The sequence below is a fragment of the Lissotriton helveticus genome, chromosome 5_2, assembly GCF_964261635.1.
Source record: "Lissotriton helveticus chromosome 5_2, aLisHel1.1, whole genome shotgun sequence".
Classification (NCBI taxonomy): Eukaryota; Metazoa; Chordata; class Amphibia; order Caudata; family Salamandridae; genus Lissotriton; species Lissotriton helveticus.
Window position 1 is genome coordinate 10,097,184 of NC_136066.1, and position 19,072 is coordinate 10,116,255.

General features: G+C 49.7%; 1 protein-coding gene across 1 annotated transcript in view; it reads left to right on the plus strand.

The window, feature by feature from the left end:
* The window catches only part of TTC16 (tetratricopeptide repeat domain 16), a 414,481-nt gene that overhangs the window by 322,473 nt on the left and 72,936 nt on the right, over positions 1–19,072 (plus strand). Inside the window, exons 11-12 of the mRNA XM_078646652.1 lie at positions 1,992–2,157; positions 4,089–4,231. Of these exons, the coding sequence (XP_078502778.1) occupies positions 1,992–2,157; positions 4,089–4,231 (309 nt within the window). The remainder of the gene's footprint in view (positions 1–1,991; positions 2,158–4,088; positions 4,232–19,072) is intronic.

A 19,072-nucleotide genomic window follows, 5' to 3' on the forward strand; every position in this document is an offset into this window, starting at 1 on the left:
CAGGTGGGAGGCTTCCCCAGGGGCTCAGAGAGAGAGGTGGAAGGCTTCCCCGGGGGGCTCAGAGGGACAAGTGGAAGGCTTCCCCTTGGGCTTTCAATAGAACCACAGGGGCTCAGAGGGAAAGGTGGAAGGCTTCCCCAGGGGCTCAGAGGGACAGGTGGAAGGCTTCCCCAGGGGCTCAGAGGGATGGGTGGAAGGCTCCATCCACTCCGGATCACCAACCGACCCCTGCCCACACCACGTCTTCAACAAAGCCGACGCCATCATTGCACCCCATCTCCGGAACATCATCAACTCCTCCTTCCACACCGCCACCTTCCCGGAAAGCTGGAAGCACGGCGAGCTGACCGCCCTCCTGAAGAAACCAACGGCGGACCCCACCGACCTCAAGAACTACCGTCCCATCTCGCTCCTTCCCTTTCCGGCCAAAGGCATCGAGAAGACCGTCAAGAGACAGCTTGCCACCTTCCTCGAGACGAACGGATCCCTCGACCCCTCGCAGTCCGGGTTCCGTTCCAACCACAGCACCGAGACCGCCCTAATCGCAGCCACCGACGACATCAGAACCCTGATCGACAACGGGGAAACAGCGGCCCTCATCCTCCTGGACCTCTCTGCGGCGTTCGACACTGTCTGCCACCACACCAAAACGGTGATGGATCAAGCCCTGATCTTTGGACTGGGTAAGAGTGGTCTGCTTAATTCAGGCACTCTGTTCATCACCACCCCCTTTTCTGAATCAACACCCTAGTGAAGCGCCTCAGCAACATCGGGATCCGAGAGAAAGCACTGGAGTGGATCATCTCGTTCCTCGCCGGAAGAACCCAGAGAGTCCGCCTCCCCCGTTCAGATCCGAGGCCACCGAAGTCATCTGCGGCGTACCACAAGGATCTTCCCTCAGCCCAACCCTCTTCAATGTCTACATGAGCCCCCTCGCAGCCATCGCACGCCAACACAACCTCAACATCATCTCCTACGCCAACGACACCCAGCTGATCCTCTCCCTCACCAACGACCCCACCACCGCCAGAGCCAACCTACACAAAGGGATGAAAGACGGCGCGGAATGGATGAAGAACAGCCGCCTGAAACTGAACTCAGACAAAACGGAAGTCCTCATCCTGGGATCATCACCCTCCGCCTGGGACGACTCCTGGTGGCCCCCCGCCCTGGGCACCGCTCCCAAACCAACGGACCACGCACGCAACCTGGGCTTCATCCTGGACCCCTCCCTCTCGATGACCAGACAAGTCAACGCCGTCTCATCTTCGTGCTTCACCACCCTGCGCATGCTCCGCAAGATCTTCTGATGGATCCCCACTGAAACCAGGGAGACCGTCACCCAGGCCCTCGTCACCAGCCGACTGGACTACGGGTACACCCTCTACGCCGGAACCACAGCCAAACTTCAAAAAAGACTCCAGCGCATCCAGAACGCCTCCGCACGACTCATCCTGGACATCCCCAGACACAGCCACATCTCCGGACACCTGAGAGACCTGCACTGGCTCCCGGTCAACAAGAGAATCACCTTCCGTCTCCTCACCCACGCTCACAAAGCCCTACACAACCAAGGCCCAGGATACCTCAACAGCCGCCTCAACTTCTACGCTCCCAAACGCCAGCTTCGATCGACCAGCCACGCCCTCGCCGCCGTTCCCCGCTTTCCGAAGAGCCACCACAGGAGGAAGGTCCTTCTCCTACCTGGCCGCCAAGACTTGGAACTCCCTCCCGATCCACCTCCGCCTGACCCAAGACCACCTCGCCTTCAGGAAGCAGCTCAAGACCTGGCTGTTCGAGCAGTAGCGGATCCCCCCCCCCCCCCCCCAGCGCCTTGAGACCCCCCGGGTGAGTAGCGCGCTTTATAAATGCCCTGATTGATTGATTGATTGATTGAAGGCTTCTCCAGGGGCTCAGAGGGATGGGTGGAAGGCTTACCCAGGGGCTTTCAATGTTCCCACAGGGGCTCATGGTTCCTCTCTCTGTTTCAGGCGATATCACGAGGCAGAAGTCCACTTCTCCAGAGCCATTGAGAATCAGCCACGCCTGGCGGCCTATTACCTGCACCGGGCACGGGTCCGGCTGTGTCTACAGGAGCACGCGGGTGCCCAGGAGGACGCCCTGACTGCTCTACTCCTGGACTCCTCCAGCAGCGAGGTACGGTCACTAAGAGGGGATGTCTCTGGGTAAACCTGTCCTGGAGTAGAGCTTCCATCTGTGAGCGTCATCTTGTGGTCAGATACCCCATGCACGAGTAACCCTACTCCTGGACGCCGCTAGCAGAGAGGTACTGGTACTGGGGGGAGGGGGGCGATGTCTCTGGGTAAACCTGTCCTGGAGTAGAGCTTCCGTCCTTCAGCGTAACCCTGTGGTCAGGTACTCCCATGCAGGATTAATACTACTCTGCCTCCCTGGTCCCTCAGAGTACTCCTAAAGTATGGGGGAGGCTCTCATGCTCGGAGCAGTCCTATACGTTCCTGGTCTCAACCTGCCCAATCTCCCCAGACACCAACCCCAGCTCCCCAGTATGATACACAGAGCTGGTCCCAGGCTAAGATGGATTATACATGTGGGTGATCCCTGTGCTGACGTCAGTCCCACACGTGCATGCTTCCTTGCTTATCTTCAATCAAACCATGGGTGCACTCCTGCTTATAGTCACTCAAGGTGTCCCTGCAGTGCTCACTCTACTCTGGTCGGGTGCGTGCAGTGCTCACTCTACTCTGGTCGGGTGCGTGCAGTGCTCACTCTACTCTGGTCGGGTGCGTGCAGTGCTCACTCTACTCTGGTCGGGTGCGTGCAGTGCTCACTCTACTCTGGTTGGGTGCGTGCAGTGCTCACTCTCCCTTGGTCGGGTGCTTGCAGTGCTCACTCTCCCTTGGTCGGGTGCTTGCAGTGCTCACTCTCCCTTGGTCGGGTGCGTGCAGTGCTCACTCTCCTCTGGTCGGGTGCGTGCAGTGCTCACTCTACTCTGGTCGGGTGCGTGCAGTGCTCACTCTACTCTGGTCGGGTGCTTGCAGTGCTCACTCTCCCTTGGTCGGGTGCGTGCAGTGCTCACTCTCCCTTGGTCGGGTGCGTGATGTGCTCACTCTCCTCTGGTCGGGTGCGTGCAGTGATCACTCTCCCTTGGTCGTGTGCGTGCAGTGCTCACTCTCCTCTGGTCAGTGCGTGCAGTGCTCACTCTCCTCTGGTCAGTGCGTGCAGTGCTCACTCTCCTCTGGTCGGGTGCGTGCAGTGCTCACTCTCCTCTGGACGGGTGCTTGCAGTGCTCACTCTGGTTGGGTGCGTGCAGTGCTCACTCTCCCTTGGTCGGGTGCGTGCAGTGCTCACTCTCCTCTGGTCGGGTGCGTGCAGTGCTCACTCTCCCTTGGTCGGGTGCTTGCAGTGCTCACTCTCCCTTGGTCGGGTGCGTGCAGTGCTCACTCTCCTCTGGTCGGGTGCGTGCAGTGCTCACTCTCCTCTGGTCGGGTGCGTGCAGTGCTCACTCTCCTCTGGTTGGGTGCGTGCAGTTTTCACTCTCCTCTGGTTGGGTGCGTGCAGTGCTCACTCTCCCTTTGTCGGGTGCATGCAGTGCTCACTCTCCTCTGGTCGGGTGCGTGCAGTGATCACTCTCCTCTGGTCGGGGGCGTGCAGTGCTCACTCTCTTCTGGTCGGATGCGTGCAGTGCTCACTCTCCTCTGGTCGGGTGTGTTCAGTTCTCACTCTCCCTGGTCGGGTGCATGCAGTACTCACTATCTTCTGGTCTGGTGCTTGCAGTGCTCACTCTCCCTGGTCGGGTGCTTGTAGTGCTCTCTATCCCTGGTTGGTGCGTGCAGTGCTCACTCTCCTCTGGTCGGGTGCGTGCAGTGCTCACTCTCCTCTGGTCGGGTGCGTGCAGTGCTCTCTATCCCTGGTCGGGTGCTTGCAGTGCTCTCTATCCCTGGTCGAGTGCGTGCAGTGCTCACTCTCCCTGGTCGGGTGCGTGCAGTGCTCTCTATCCCTGGTCGGGTGCTTGCAGTGCTCACTATCCCTGGTCGGTGCGTGCAGTGCTCCCTATCCCTGGTCGGGTGTGTTCAGTGCTCACTCTCTCCTTCTTTCTCCCTTTCTAGGCTGAGCCCCTGGTGATGGGCTTCTTTCCTGGGAAGTCCTTATTGGAGATACTCAGCAGTAAGCAGTGCGCGGCCACCAGAGAGAGACTGGAGAGGAACCTTCAGACCTGTCCCTCCTCACAACTCCAGGACCACAGCAAGCGGTAAGGCGGGCTCTATCGTCATAGGTGGGGTTTATCATGGCCTCAAAGGACCCTTCATGTAAGGTGGGGTCTATCATAGCCTCAAAGGACCCTTCATGTAAGGTGGGGTCTATCTTAACCTCAACGGACCCTTCATGTAAGGTGGGGTCTATCATCGCCTCAAAGGACCCTTCATGTAAGGTGGGGTCTATCACAGCCTCAAAGGATCCTTCATGTAAGGTGGGGTCTATCATGATAGCCTCAAAGGGCCCTTCATGTAAGGTGGGGTCTATCACAGCCTCAAAGGACCCTTCATGTAAGGTGGGGTCTATCATAGCCTCAAAGGACCCTTCATGTAAGGTGGGGTCTATCATAGCCTCAAAGGACCCTTCATGTAAGGTGGGATCTATCATAGCCTCAAAGGACCCTTCATGTAAGGTGAGGTCTATCTTAACCTCAAAGGACCCTTCATGTAAGGTGGGGTCTATCATAGCCTCAAAGGACCCTTCATGTAAGGTGGGGTCTATCATCGCCTCAAAGGACCCTTCATGTAAGGTGGGGTCTATCATAGCCTCAAAGGACTCTTCATGTAAGGTGGGGTCTATCGTAGCCTCAAAGGACCCTTCATGTAAGGTGGGGTCTATCATAGCCTCAAAGGACCCTTCATGTAAGGTGGGGTCTTTAGTAGTCTCAAAGGACCCTTCATGTAAGGTGGGGTCTCTCATAGCCTCAAAGGACCCTTCATGTAAGGTGGGGTCTATCATGGCCTCAAAGGAGCCTTCATGTAAGGTGGGGTCTATCGTAGCCTCAAAGGACCCTTCATGTAAGGTGGGGTCTATCATAGCCTCAAAGGACCCTTCATGTAAGGTGGGGTCTATCATAGCCTCAAAGGACCCTTCATGTAAGGTGGGGTCTATCACAGCCTCAAAGGACCCTTCGTGTAAGGTGGGGTCTATCACAGCCTCAAAGGACCCTTCGTGTAAGGTGGGGTCTATCACAGCCTCAAAGGAGCCTTCATGTAAGGTGGGGTCTATCCTAGCCTCAAAGGACCGTTCATGTAAGGTGGGGTCTATCATAGCCTCAAAGGACTCTTCATGTAAGGTGGGGTCTATCATGGCCTCAAAGGACCCTTCATGTAAGGTGGGGTCTATCATAGCCTCAAAGGACCCTTCATGTAAGGTGGGGTCTTTAGTAGTCTCAAAGGACCCTTCATGTAAGGTGGGGTCTATCATGATAGCCTCAAAGGACCCTTCATGTAAGGTGGGGTCTATCACGGCCTCAAAGGACCCTTCATGTAAGGCGGGATCTATCACAGCCTCAAAGGACCCTTCATGTAAGGTGGGGTCTATCATAGCCTCAAAGGACCCTTCATGTAAGGTGGGTCTATCATCACAGCCTCAAAGGACCCTTCATGTAAGGTGGGGTCTATCACATCCTCAAAGGACCCTTCGTGTAAGGTGGGGTCTATCATAGCCTCAAAGGACCCTTCATGTAAGGTGGGGTCTATCATAGCCTCAAAGGACCCTTCATGTAAGGCGGGGTCTATCATAGCCTGAAAGGACCCTTCATGTAAGGTGGGGTCTATCATAGCCTCAAAGGACCCTTCATGTAAGGTGGGGTCTATCATAGCCTCAAAGGACCCTTCATGTAAGGTGGGGTCTATCATAGCCTCAAAGGACCCTTCATGTAAGGTGGGGTCTATCATAGCCTCAAAGGACCCTTCATGTAAGGTGGGGTCTATCATAGCCTCAAAGGACCCTTCATGTAAGGTGGGGTCTATCATAGCCTCAAAGGACCCTTCATGTAAGGTGGGGTCTATCATAGCCTCAAAGGACCCTTCATGTAAGGTGGGGCTATCATATCCTCAAAGGACCCTTCATGTAAGGTGGGGTCTATCACAGCCTCAAAGGACCCTTCATGTAAGGTGGGGTCTATCATAGCCTCAAAGGACCCTTCATGTAAGGTGGGGTCTATCATCATAGCCTCAAAGGACCCTTCATGTAAGGTGGGGTCTATCATAGCATCAAAGGACCCTTCATGTAAGATGGGGTCTATCATAGCCTCAAAGGACCCTTCGTGTAAGGTGGGGTCTATCACAGCCTCAAAGGACCCTTCATGTAAGGTGAGGTCTATCGTGGCCTCAAAGGACCCTTCATGTAAGGTGGGGTCTATCATCATAGCCTCAAAGGACCCTTCATGTAAGGTGGGGTCTATCATCATAGCCTCAAAGGACCCTTCATGTAAGGTGGGGTCTATCACAGTCTCAAAGGACCCTTCATGTAAGGTGGGATCTATCATAGCCTCAAAGGACCCTTCATGTAAGGTGGGGTCTATCATAGCCTCAAAGGACCCTTCATGTAAGGTGGGGTCTATCATAGCCTCAAAGGACCCTTCATGTAAGGTGGGGTCTATCATAGCCTCAAAGGACCCTTCATGTAAGGTGGGTCTATCATAGCCTCAAAGGACCCTTCATGTAAGGTGGGGTCTATCATGATAGCCTCAAAGGACCCTTCATGTAAGGTGGGGTCTATCATGATAGCCTCAAAGGACCCTTCATGTAAGGTGGGGTCTATCACAGCCTCAAAGGACCCTTCATGTAAGGTGGGGTCTATCATAGCCTCAAAGGACCCTTCATGTAAGGTGGGGTCTATCACAGCCTCAAAGGGCCCTTCATGTAAGGTGGGGTCTATCGTCACAGCCTCAAAGGACCCTTCATGTAAGGTGGGGTCTATCGTCACAGCCTCAAAGGACCCTTCATGTAAGGTGGGGTCTATCATCACAGCCTCAAAGGACCCTTCATGTAAGGTGGGGTCTATCATAGCCTCAAAGGACCCTTCATGTAAGGTGGGGTCTATCACAGCCTCAAAGGACCCTTCATGTAAGGTGGGGTCTATCATGGCCTCAAAGGGCCCTTCATGTAAGGTGGGGTCTATCATAGCCTCAAAGGACCCTTCATGTAAGGTGGGGTCTATCACAGCTTCAAAGGACCCTTCATGTAAGGTGGGGTCTATCCTAGCCTCAAAGGACCCTTCATGTAAGGTGGGGTCTATCATGATAGCCTCAAAGGACCCTTCATGTAAGGTGGGGTCTATCATAGCCTCAAAGGGCCCTTCATGTAAGGTGGGGTCTATCATGGCCTCAAAGGACCCTTCATGTAAGGTGGGGTCTATCACATCCTCAAAGGATTCTTCATGTAAGGTGGGGTCTATCACAGCCTCAAAGGACCCTTCATGTAAGGTGGGGTCTATCGTAGCCTCAAAGGGCCCTTCATGTAAGGTGGGGTCTATCATAGCCTCAAAGGACCCTTCATGTAAGGTGGGGTCTATCGTAGCCTCAAAGGACCCTTCATGTAAGGTGGGGTCTATCATAGCCTCAAAGGACCCTTCATGTAAGGTGGGGTCTATCCTAGCCTCAAAGGACCCTTCATGTAAGGTGGGGTCTATCATCATAGCCTCAAAGGACCCTTCATGTAAGGTGGGGTCTATCATGGCCTTAAAGGACCCTTCATGTAAGGTGGGGTCTATCATCACAGCCTCAAAGGACCCTTCATGTAAGGTGGGGTCTATCATAGCCTCAAAGGACCCTTCATGTAAGGTGGGGTCTATCATAGCCTCAAAGGACCCTTCATGTAAGGTGGGGTCTATCATAGCCTCAAAGGACCCTTCATGTAAGGTGGGGTCCATCATAGCCTCAAAGGACCCTTCATGTAAGGTGGGGTCTATCGTAGCCTCAAAGGGCCCTTCATGTAAGGTGGGGTCTATCATGGCCTTAAAGGACCCTTCATGTAAGGTGGGGTCTATCATAGCCTCAAAGGACCCTTCATGTAAGGTGGGGTCTATCATGGCCTTAAAGGACCCTTCATGTAAGGTGGGGTCTATCGTAGCCTCAAAGGACCCTTCATGTAAGGTGGGATCTATCATGGCCTTAAAGGACCCTTCATGTAAGGTGGGGTCTATCATCACAGCCTCAAAGGACCCTTCATGTAAGGTGGGTCTATCATAGCCTCAAAGGACCCTTCATGTAAGGTGGGGTCTATCACAGCCTCAAAGGACTCTTCATGTAAGGTGGGGTCTATCACAGCCTCAAAGGACCCTTCATGTAAGGTGGGGTCTATCACAGCCTCAAAGGATTCTTCATGTAAGGTGGGGTCTATCGTAGCCTCAAAGGGCCCTTCATGTAAGGTGGGGTCTATCATAGCCTCAAAGGACCCTTCATGTAAGGTGGGGTCTATCGTAGCCTCAAAGGGCCCTTCATGTAAGGTGGGGTCTATCATAGCCTCAAATGACCCTTCATGTAAGGTGGGGTCCATCGTAGCCTCAAAGGACCATTCATGTAAGGTGGGGTCCATCACAGCTTCAAAGGACCCTTCATGTAAGGTGGGGTCTATCGTAGCCTCAAAGGATCCTTCATGTAAGGTGGGGTCTATCCTAGCCTCAAAGGACCCTTCATGTAAGGTGGGGTCTATCATCATAGCCTCAAAGGACCCTTCATGTAAGGTGGGGTCTATCATTATAGCCTCAAAGGACCCTTCATGTAAGGTGAGGTCTATCACAGCCTCAAAGGACCCTTCATGTAAGGTGGGGTCTATCGTAGCCTCAAAGGACCCTTCATGTAAGGTGGGGTCTATCGTGGCCTCAAAGGACCCTTCATGTAAGGTGGGGTCTATCGTCACAGCCTCAAAGGACCCTTCATGTAAGGTGGGGTCTATCATAGCCTCAAAGGACCCTTCATGTAAGGTGGGGTCTATCATAGCCTCAAAGGACCCTTCATGTAAGGTGGGGTCTATCACAGCCTCAAAGGACCCTTCATGTAAGGTGGGGTCTATCATAGCCTCAAAGGACCCTTCATGTAAGGTGGGGTCTATCATGGCCTTAAAGGACCCTTCATGTAAGGTGGGGTCTATCATAGCCTCAAAGGACCCTTCATGTAAGGTGGGGTCTATCATCATAGCCTCAAAGGACCCTTCATGTAAGGTGGGCTCTATCATAGCCTCAAAGGACCCTTCATGTAAGGTGGGGTCTATCATAGCCTCAAAGGACCCTTCAGGTAAGGTGGAGTCTATCGTAGCCTCAAAGGACCCTTCATGTAAGGTGGGGTCTATCATAGCCTCAAAGGACCCTTCATGTAAGGTGGGGTCTATCGTGGCCTCAAAGGACCCTTCGTGTAAGGTGGGGTCTATCATAGCCTCAAAGGACCCTTCATGTAAGGTGGGGTCTATCGTAGCCTCAAAGGACCCTTCATGTAAGGTGGGGTCTATCACAGCCTCAAAGGACCCTTCATGTAAGGTGGGGTCTATCATAGCCTCAAAGGACCCTTCATGTAAGGTGGGGTCTATCATAGCCTCAAAGGACCCTTCATGTAAGGTGGGGTCTATCATAGCCTCAAAGGACCCTTCATGTAAGGTGGGGTCTATCGTGGCCTCAAAGGACCCTTCATGTAAGGTGGAGTCTATCGTAGCCTCAAAGGACCCTTCATGTAAGGTGGGGTCTATCATAGCCTCAAAGGACCCTTCATGTAAGGTGGAGTCTATCGTAGCCTCAAAGGACCCTTCATGTAAGGTGGGGTCTATCATAGCCTCAAAGGACCCTTCATGTAAGGTGGGGTCTATCGTGGCCTCAAAGGACCCTTCATGTAAGGTGGGGTCTATCACGGCCTCAAAGGACCCTTCATGTAAGGTGGGGTCTATCGTCGTGGCCTCAAAGGACCCTTCATGTAAGGTGGGGTCTATCATAGCCTCAAAGGACCCTTCATGTAAGGTGGGGTCTATCATGGCCTCAAAGGACCCTTCATGTAAGGTGGGGTCTATCACAGCCTCAAAGGACCCTTCATGTAAGGTGGGGTCTATCATAGCCTCAAAGGACCCTTCATGTAAGGTGGGGTCTATCATAGCCTCAAAGGACCCTTCATGTAAGGTGGGGTCTATCATAGCCTCAAAGGACCCTTCATGTAAGGTGGGATCTATCATAGCCTCAAAGGACCCTTCATGTAAGGTGGGGTCTATCATAGCCTCAAAGGACCCTTCATGTAAGGTGGGGTCTAACATGGCCTCAAAGGACCCTTCATGTAAGGTGGGGTCTATCATGATAGCCTCAAAGGACCCTTCATGTAAGGTGGGGTCTATCATAGCCTCAAAGGACCCTTCATGTAAGGTGGGGTCTATCATAGCCTCAAAGGACCCTTCATGTAAGGTGGGCTCTATCATAGCCTCAAAGGACCCTTCATGTAAGGTGGGGTCTATCATAGCCTCAAAGGACCCTTCATGTAAGGTGTGGTCTATCGTAGCCTCAAAGGATCCTTCATGTAAGGTGGGGTCTATCATAGCCTCAAAGGACCCTTCATGTAAGGTGGGGTCTAACATGGCCTCAAAGGACCCTTCGTGTAAGGTGGGGTCTATCACAGCCTCAAAGGACCCTTCATGTAAGGTGGGGTCTATCACAGCCTCAAAGGACCCTTCATGTAAGGTGGGGTCTATCATAGCCTCAAAGGACCCTTCATGTAAGGTGGGGTCTATCATAGCCTCAAAGGACCCTTCATGTAAGGTGGGGTCTATCGTCGTGGCCTCAAAAGACCCTTCATGTAAGGTGGGGTCTATCGTCGTGGCCTCAAAGGACCCTTCATGTAAGGTGGGATCTTTCATGGCCTCAAAGGACCCTTCATGTAAGGTGGGGTCTATCGTCGTGGCCTCAAAGGACCCTTCATGTAAGGTGGGATCTATCATGGCCTCAAAGGACCCTTCATGTAAGGTGAGGTCTATCTTAACCTCAAAGGACCCTTCATGTAAGGTGGGGTCTATCATAGCCTCAAAGGACCCTTCATGTAAGGTGGGGTCTATCATAGCCTCAAAGGACTCTTCATGTAAGGTGGGGTCTATCATAGCCTCAAAGGACCCTTCATGTAAGGTGGGGTCTAACATGGCCTCAAAGGACCCTTCATGTAAGGTGGGGTCTATCATGATAGCCTCAAAGGACCCTTCATGTAAGGTGGGGTCTATCATAGCCTCAAAGGACCCTTCATGTAAGGTGGGGTCTATCATAGCCTCAAAGGACCCTTCATGTAAGGTGGGGTCTATCATAGCCTCAAAGGACCCTTCATGTAAGGTGGGGTCTATCATAGCCTCAAAGGACCCTTCATGTAAGGTGGGGTCTATCACAGCCTCAAAGGACCCTTCATGTAAGGTGGGGTCTATCATAGCCTCAAAGGACCCTTCATGTAAGGTGTGGTCTATCGTAGCCTCAAAGGATCCTTCATGTAAGGTGGGGTCTATCATGGCCTCAAAGGACCCTTCAGGTAAGGTGGGCTCTATCATAGCCTTGAGGTTCCGTGACGATTTTAACCCATGTTTGTAACATTGTCACAAATACATAATTTTGGTATCAGTGAACCGCAAATGATCCATTTAGTATATCCTGGTGTTTTCGCTATGCTACGAGCAAGAGCACTCCCGTTATGAACACATTTCTGATCTACCCGTGGCATCCATCTTAGAACAAGGAAGCCATTTTGTATTCCTTGCCCTCACATAGTCAATGGACACGCAATGACCTCTTTTCATTTAAGGACACGTAGGCTTTAGCCGGCGATTCACCTTGCTAGTGACACGTGCACCTTAGGCCAGCAACGCTGTGGCAGCATGACTCGGCAAAAGTTGCCTCCCCAGCCTGAGGCCAGTCCTGCTATACTGGTTCCCGTGTTCGTTGGCCTGATCATGATTAGGCGGCCGAAGCCGGTAACCGTGCCCATTTACGACCCACAAACATCTCTTATCCTGTTTTTCTATCTTCTGCACCTGGCTCTGCTCCTTTCCTTCTGGGCCTTTATTAGGGGGAGGTAACGAAATTTACGATGAGGCGGTCCGGGTCTTGAATGGAAAGTTGACATGGGATTATGATGGACTAGTGGGAACCCCTCGTTCGTAATGTTTTGACATCAGATATTGTTGACGATTCCTGTGCAACGACAAATATTTATTGTTTAAGATACAAAGGTTTTGGAATGTTCTAACATGTAAAGAATTTGCCTGAAGCCCAATATTCAGTATATAAGGAACAACCCTCTTTGTACAAATTGAACAGGCTCCTAGATACTGCCCATGTGTAGTTTCTGTGACTTCTGTGTCCCTGCAGTAATAAACCTTTGGTCTTTGACGCCACCATCGAGAAGCCCGTGTTTCTGTTTGTTTGTGCACCGAGGCAGGTTGAACTCCGGGGTCTTCGGGTGTTATCCCTGACACCTCTGGACGGAACCAAAAAGTCCAGAACTCCAATTGGCGCCCAACGTGGGGCGACGTCATTCGGTACCGGTCCAAAAGCCTGAAGAGTTCGAGAAGCTTCGTGGGAAGATTTCTGAGGGAGGCGCCCCACTTCATCGATCCCGGCATATCGCAAAAGTGGCCCGACGTTCTCTTCCACGAGGGTTCCCGTTCAGACGGCTGCAGTGGTTCGTTGCCTTGACCGTCGCCCTGTCTTGGACCCGAGGTGCAGTCCTTAGTACGGCGAGACGTGACGGGTTTCTCCTTGGTGACGTCTTCAGTGTCTCAGTTAAGTATTAAGTGGTTGATAGTTGATTACTTCGTGAGGGTTGTTTCTGTTTCGATAATCCTTTTAGTTCTTGGTTTCGGTTCGGTTTCATAAGATTATCGCTGGTTATTCTGGTTACGATAATCATTCAGTTCAGTTCGGGTATCGATACGTTTGTCTGTTCTGGTAGGCCTAAGTTCTTGGTTCGAGTGCGCACCTTTCTTTTGGTTTGTGTTTTGTCTGTTTTGTGTTCCGGGTTATAAAATGGTAAGTCGGAGAAATTGTATGTTGTCTTGTTTTAGTTGCAACAGTGATTCCCAGTTGGAGGACTCGTGTTCGGTTCCTCCGATTGGAACTCCCCTTTATGATCTATATTGCAAATTTGGTGTGGGCCCTATCTCTTATAACGAGGTATGGATCCACTACACAGAGAAAGATGGTGTCCTTAGTTGGCCACTGCATGGTAGTTTCGAACCTCAAGTTCTTGATAATTTAGAAACGAAATTATTCAAGAAGAAAGCCCGGCCGGCAATGTTTGATTCTTTCCGTTATTGGCGAAAAGAATCTAAACAGAGAGAAATTAAAAAGTTGAAGAAAGAACAGAAAGAGCAAGAGTTGACTTTAGAACAGTCTGCTAAGCAGCTACAACTCAACGAGTCTGAGAAGGCAATGGAGGTGGCCAATAGAGAGCGTAATTTAGCGATAGACAAGTGCTATCCTGCTTTGCCATCGAGTACAGCTAAGATAGTAGAGGACCCTGAAAAGGATCCCCTGTTGTCTTACTTGTTACGATCACCCCCACCGTATGCACAGGGTGCTACGGTTTCACCTATACCAAATGTTCAAGTACCGGTTGCTGGACAACCTGGTGTTCCTGCTCCTCTGAATCAAGTTCCTGTACCTCCTGTGGTCAATATTAATGTTCCTTCGGCACCCCCTCTTCCAGGGTTGCCGTCTTCTTTACCTATACCTGTATCGCTTACACCTGCTAGTTCACAGGGTGTTTTGCCCGCTACTCCTACTGTTCCTGATCTATCTGTTCCAACTGCTACTCTATTTACTGCTTCTACCAATATTATGACTCCGCTTTCTGTTCGTCGGAGAATCACTGATTCTGTCTCTAATATTCTATCTCCCTTCTATAAAACTCTGATTAAGACTCCTACCTCTGACTCTGTGCAGAGACGTAGTCAGCTTCCCAGTACTGAAGAAAGAGGAATATTAGATTCCACTGCTCTTAGATGGGTTTCGAAAGTTGGAAGATATAATGTACAAGATGTACTAGATACATTTATGCAATGGAACGAACCGACACAACGATATGTGTTTGATGAAATGTGCTTCCTTCTACGTGAGGAATTGGAAGAGGATGACCCTGAATCAAATCTAGAAGAATTAATAAATGTTCAGAAAGAATTTGCTGCAGGTATGATAGTTGGTCAAAATATAAAAGAAGCGATGGAACTGATTTTAAGTTATAGGAATGACCCATCCCTTCGTTCATCGAGGGAGTTAGAGAAACGTAGTACGAAACAAAATCGTCAATACCCAATGAGAGAGGTTCCACCAATTTGGCGTGAAGCTGTGCAAGCTAATGCAAACCTTGGTATTGCAGCCGCTCCAGCCCAATTCCAGAGAGTATGGATACATATTCCATGGAAGCGAGCTGAAGTATTAGCAGTGAAACAGGCCTTGCCAGATCCGCGTAAAAATCCTGCAGGATACTACAAAGAGTTGGCTCAGACAGTTGACGCTTGTGTATTAAATCTAGCTGACATAGATCTGCTATTTGGTAATGTAGTACCGCAACCAATTTGGGCTAAAATTCGTAAAGAGAATCATCCAGTTGCCCTAGGTGGTGATTGGGCAGCTATAATTGCAGCGGATGGTCAACAAATAGATGGTTCTAAACCTGAACCCTTAATTGCTAATTTGCCTGGTAGAATAATCGATTTAATGAAAACCCTAATGCCAGCATTACGCGTTAACTGGGACAAATTGTCCGCGTGCAAACAGAAGAAAGACGAAAGCGTCTCCGACTTTTTCACAAGATTCGAGGAGACTTTCGTGGATCATAGTGGTCAGGATATGAGCACAGAAGGAGGTCAGAGATTATTTGTTGATAAATTTGTGCACAATCTGTTGCCCGAACTTAGTGGTAAATTAAAGAATTCTGAAAGTGCGTGGGCTGTCTCTACGACTGCGCAAATACTTGCTACTGCCCAGTACTATGAAAATAGGGATAAAGAGGAGAAAGAAAAATCAGATAAAAAGACAAAAGATTTAAAAACTAAAGTTTTTTTACAGCAAGCTTATCCGCCTCGCACCAATCAGACCAATACACAGCAAGGGTCATATCAAAGAACGGAGTATAATTCTCAGAGGCCACAGTACCAATGGAATCAGTGTGCTTATTGCAAAATGGAAGGCCATTATAAGACTGAGTGTCCGGTACGGGCACAAAATAATACTGCGGCAGCTCAGAGAGGTCGTGGTGGTTATATGCAGAATTCTAGAGGTCGAGGAAGAGGTGCTATGCCTCCACAGACAAGTGATCGCCCTTCTAATTATTTCGACCAACGAAATGGACAATCTGCCCAACAAAATAGGTCTCAACAATATCATGTTGAAGATTACTATGAAGCTAGTGAGGAAGTTCAGCCAAGGGAGTACTAGGACAGCCATGGACAAAGAGAGGGAGTAGTATCAGTTCCAGTAGATCAGAGTGGGCCTTATGTCGCAGTAGCAACATCAGGTATAGTCGAACCGTTTCTGTTGGATACTGGTGCAGCAAAAAGTTCTATCATACATGCGAAACTCCCTGGCGCACCTTTGTCTGGCTCAACAAACGTTTCAGTAGGTTTTTCAGGCGCCCCTGTTCACAACCCTGTTTCTGGTCCTTTGTCTATTTCTGTTGGACCCCGCCACTTGAAAGCTCCCCTGATTCTGACGACAGGTTGTAATGAAAATCTGCTTGGTTTAGACTTGTTAAAACGCTTATATGCGACATTGTACTGTTCTCCGGAAGGAGTACAGCTTACGTTGGGTAAAAGAATAATTTCTCCGATGTACTTGTCGATGGATGCGCTCCCACCAGAGCTGCGTTCTCTCCCTGATACTCTTTGGGCGACTGGTCCTAATGATGTAGGTCTTTTAGAAATTCCACCATATGTAGTAACTTTGAAAGCGAATGTAAAATTTCCACGAATTCCACAATACAGAATCTCTAGTGAAGGTGAACGCGCACTTTTATTAATTGTGCAAGATCTGATCAAGAAAGACGTTGTAGAAGAAACTAGAGGTAATGTCTGTAATAGTCCTGTACTGCCCATTCTGAAACGAACTAACCCAACAAAACCTCCAGTATATAGGTTTGTAATTGATCTTAGAGAGGTTAATAAAATTGTGATTCCACAGTTTCCTGTGGTTCCAGACATTACTGCATTGTTAACGTTGATTCCTGCTACAGCAGTATGGTTTTCGGTTATCGACTTGAAAAATGCCTTTTTCAGCATTCCGATAGCTGAGGAAAGCAGAGATATATTCGGTTTCTCTCTAGGAGGACGAAGCTTCAGGTTTAAACGCGCTCCACAAGGTTATTGTGAAAGCCCATCCATTTACAGTCAAGCGTTAACAAGCCAATTAGATTCCTTTGTACTTCCTCCTGGTTCTGCTTTAGTACAATATGTTGATGATCTTCTAGTGGCTGCCGATGACAAGGAAACTTGCAAAACAGCTACAATTTCATTATTGCGTCATTTGTCAAATTTGAATCACAAAGTGTCACCTTCAAAAATGCAATACTGTTGCCAAGAAGTGACCTACCTAGGTCATCTCTTGTCAAAGGAGGGAAGGAAGTTGACCCCAGAGAGAATAAAAGCAATTACACAGATGAATGTTCCTAGCACGCAGAGAGAAGTACGTGCCTTTTTAGGTATTACCTCATATTGTAGGCAATGGATCCCAAATTTTTCTCTTTTGGCGAAACCATTGGTAGCTTTGACTGGGAAAAATGTTCCGAGTCCAGTGCCATGGTCTGCCGAATGTCAGGAGAGTTTTTCTGAGTTACGAAATGCACTGTGTTCAGCTCCTGTATTGGGTACACCCGATTACAGTAAGCCATTCACGCTCTATGTCCATGAGAGAGAAGGTTGTGCGTTAAGTGTTTTGACACAGAAATTTGGTGATAAACAACGCCCTTGTGCGTATTTTTCATCAACATTAGATCCGGTAGCTAGAGCGTTGCCTAGTTGCTTGAGAGCTACAGCCGCAGCTGCAGCCTCCATTCGACAATCTGCTGGTCTAGTAATGAACAACATGCTAGTGGTTATGGTTCCTCATGCTGTGGATACACTCATGAACCGAACCAAGACGCAGCACCTTACCAGTGCTAGATTATCAGGTTACGAATTGACACTGCTAGCGAGTCATATTCGGATCAAAAGATGCAATGTATTGAATCCAGCAACATTGTTGCCGACTAGTCAAGAGTCGAGTGATTCCGAACCACACGACTGTTGCTTCAGAACTGAGGAAGAAACAAAAGGACGAATTGATTTAAAAGACACTCCGTTATCAGATCCAGATGGCACGTTGTATGTTGATGGGTCTTGCTTCAAATTGGAGAATGGTGACGTGACTGCTGCCTATGCAGTAACGACCTTGAGTACGATTGTGGAGACTGCGAGAGTGAGTCAGAATTCTGCCCAGGCTGCAGAAATGATCGCGCTAACAAGAGCGTGCGTTTTAGCTAAGGGAAAGAGAGTGAATGTGTTCACAGATAGTCAGTACGCGTTCGGCGTGGCCCATAGTTTTGGCCGTTTGTGGAAAGAGAGAGGTTTCATTACGTCCCATGGGACTAAGATCCAACATGGTCAGCTAGTTAATGACTTGTTGGAATCTCTAACCTTGCCGACTGAAGTTGCGATTGTGAAATGCAGTGCTCATAAAGCAATCACGGATGATGTTGGTCGTGGGAATGCTTTTGCCGATGAGACTGCAAAACAGACAGCTAGAAATATGATGAGTAGAATGTATGTTGCAACGTCTGCAAGATGGATTTCTGAGTCTGGAATGTGTGAGGACACAGTGGAAAGCGTGAAAGAAATTCAGAAAGAGGCGACTGAGGAGGAAAAGCGTGCATGGAAAGAGAGCACGGGTAAATTGGACTCGAGTGGGTGTTGGATTGATTTGTCGGAACAACAGCGTTGGATGTTACCTGATGCGTATGTGCTTGCAGTAGTAACGATGACACATGGAGCAGCGCACATCAGCTCTAAAGGGATTTGTAAGATGTTGGCTCCAGTTTGGAAGAATGATGGGATTAGTAAGTGTGCAGAGAGAGTGGTGAGAAATTGTATGGTATGCTTGATGCATAATCCTGGCAAGGGAATCCCCACACCTGCAGGTCACTTCGCTCCTCCTTCCTGCCCCTTTGAAGTGATTCAGCTAGACTTCATTCACATGGATCGTTGTAATAATCTAAAGTACGTCCTAGTGGTAGTTTGTGCGTTCTCCAGATGGATCGAAGCATACCCACTGAAGGACAATACTGCTTTGTCCACTGCCAAGATCCTTCTTAAAGAATACTTCCCCAGATTCGGAATGCCACGGATTGTATGGTCAGATAACGGAAGTGAGTTCGTAGGGAAAGTTATGCAGAGTGTGTGTGCCGGCCTAGGGATTAAACAAAAATTCCACAGTGCGAATCATCCCCAGTCCGCAGGTTTAGTTGAGGGTTACAATGGCACCCTTAAACTGAAACTTGCTAAGATACAAGCGTCCACGGGTTTGCCCTGGCCAGATGCACTGCCTTTGGCTTTGTTATCAACAAGAGCAACTGTACATTCTAGAGTAGGGCTTAGTCCATATGAAATAATTTTTGGTCGTCCTGCAAATGTTTGGGGGGTACCTAGACCAAAAGAATTTAAGCAGCTGGAATACCCAATGTTAATTGATTACCTTTTCGACTTGACTGCTAAATTGAGCCTTATTCACCAACAGGTTTTCGATGCATTGCCAAAGCCACCGGAGAGTCCAGGTCATCAGCTGAAACCAGGTGACCAGGTGGTCATTAGGAATTTTGGTCGGACAAGGAATCTCCAACCCAGATTTGTCGGACCATTCCAGGTCTTGTTGGCAACGAGGACTGCTATTCGTGTGGCCGGACGGAAGAATTGGATCCATACGACACACGTCAAACGTGTGCCTCTGCCACTTCCTTACGACAACTGGGTAAAGAAAGGAATCAGTGCCTCTGAAGCAGAACAAATACCCAGGTTCATCCCTTTCAGTGATGCAGAACTGATCACTGATACATCAAACTCTGACTCTCCTTCTGAAACTG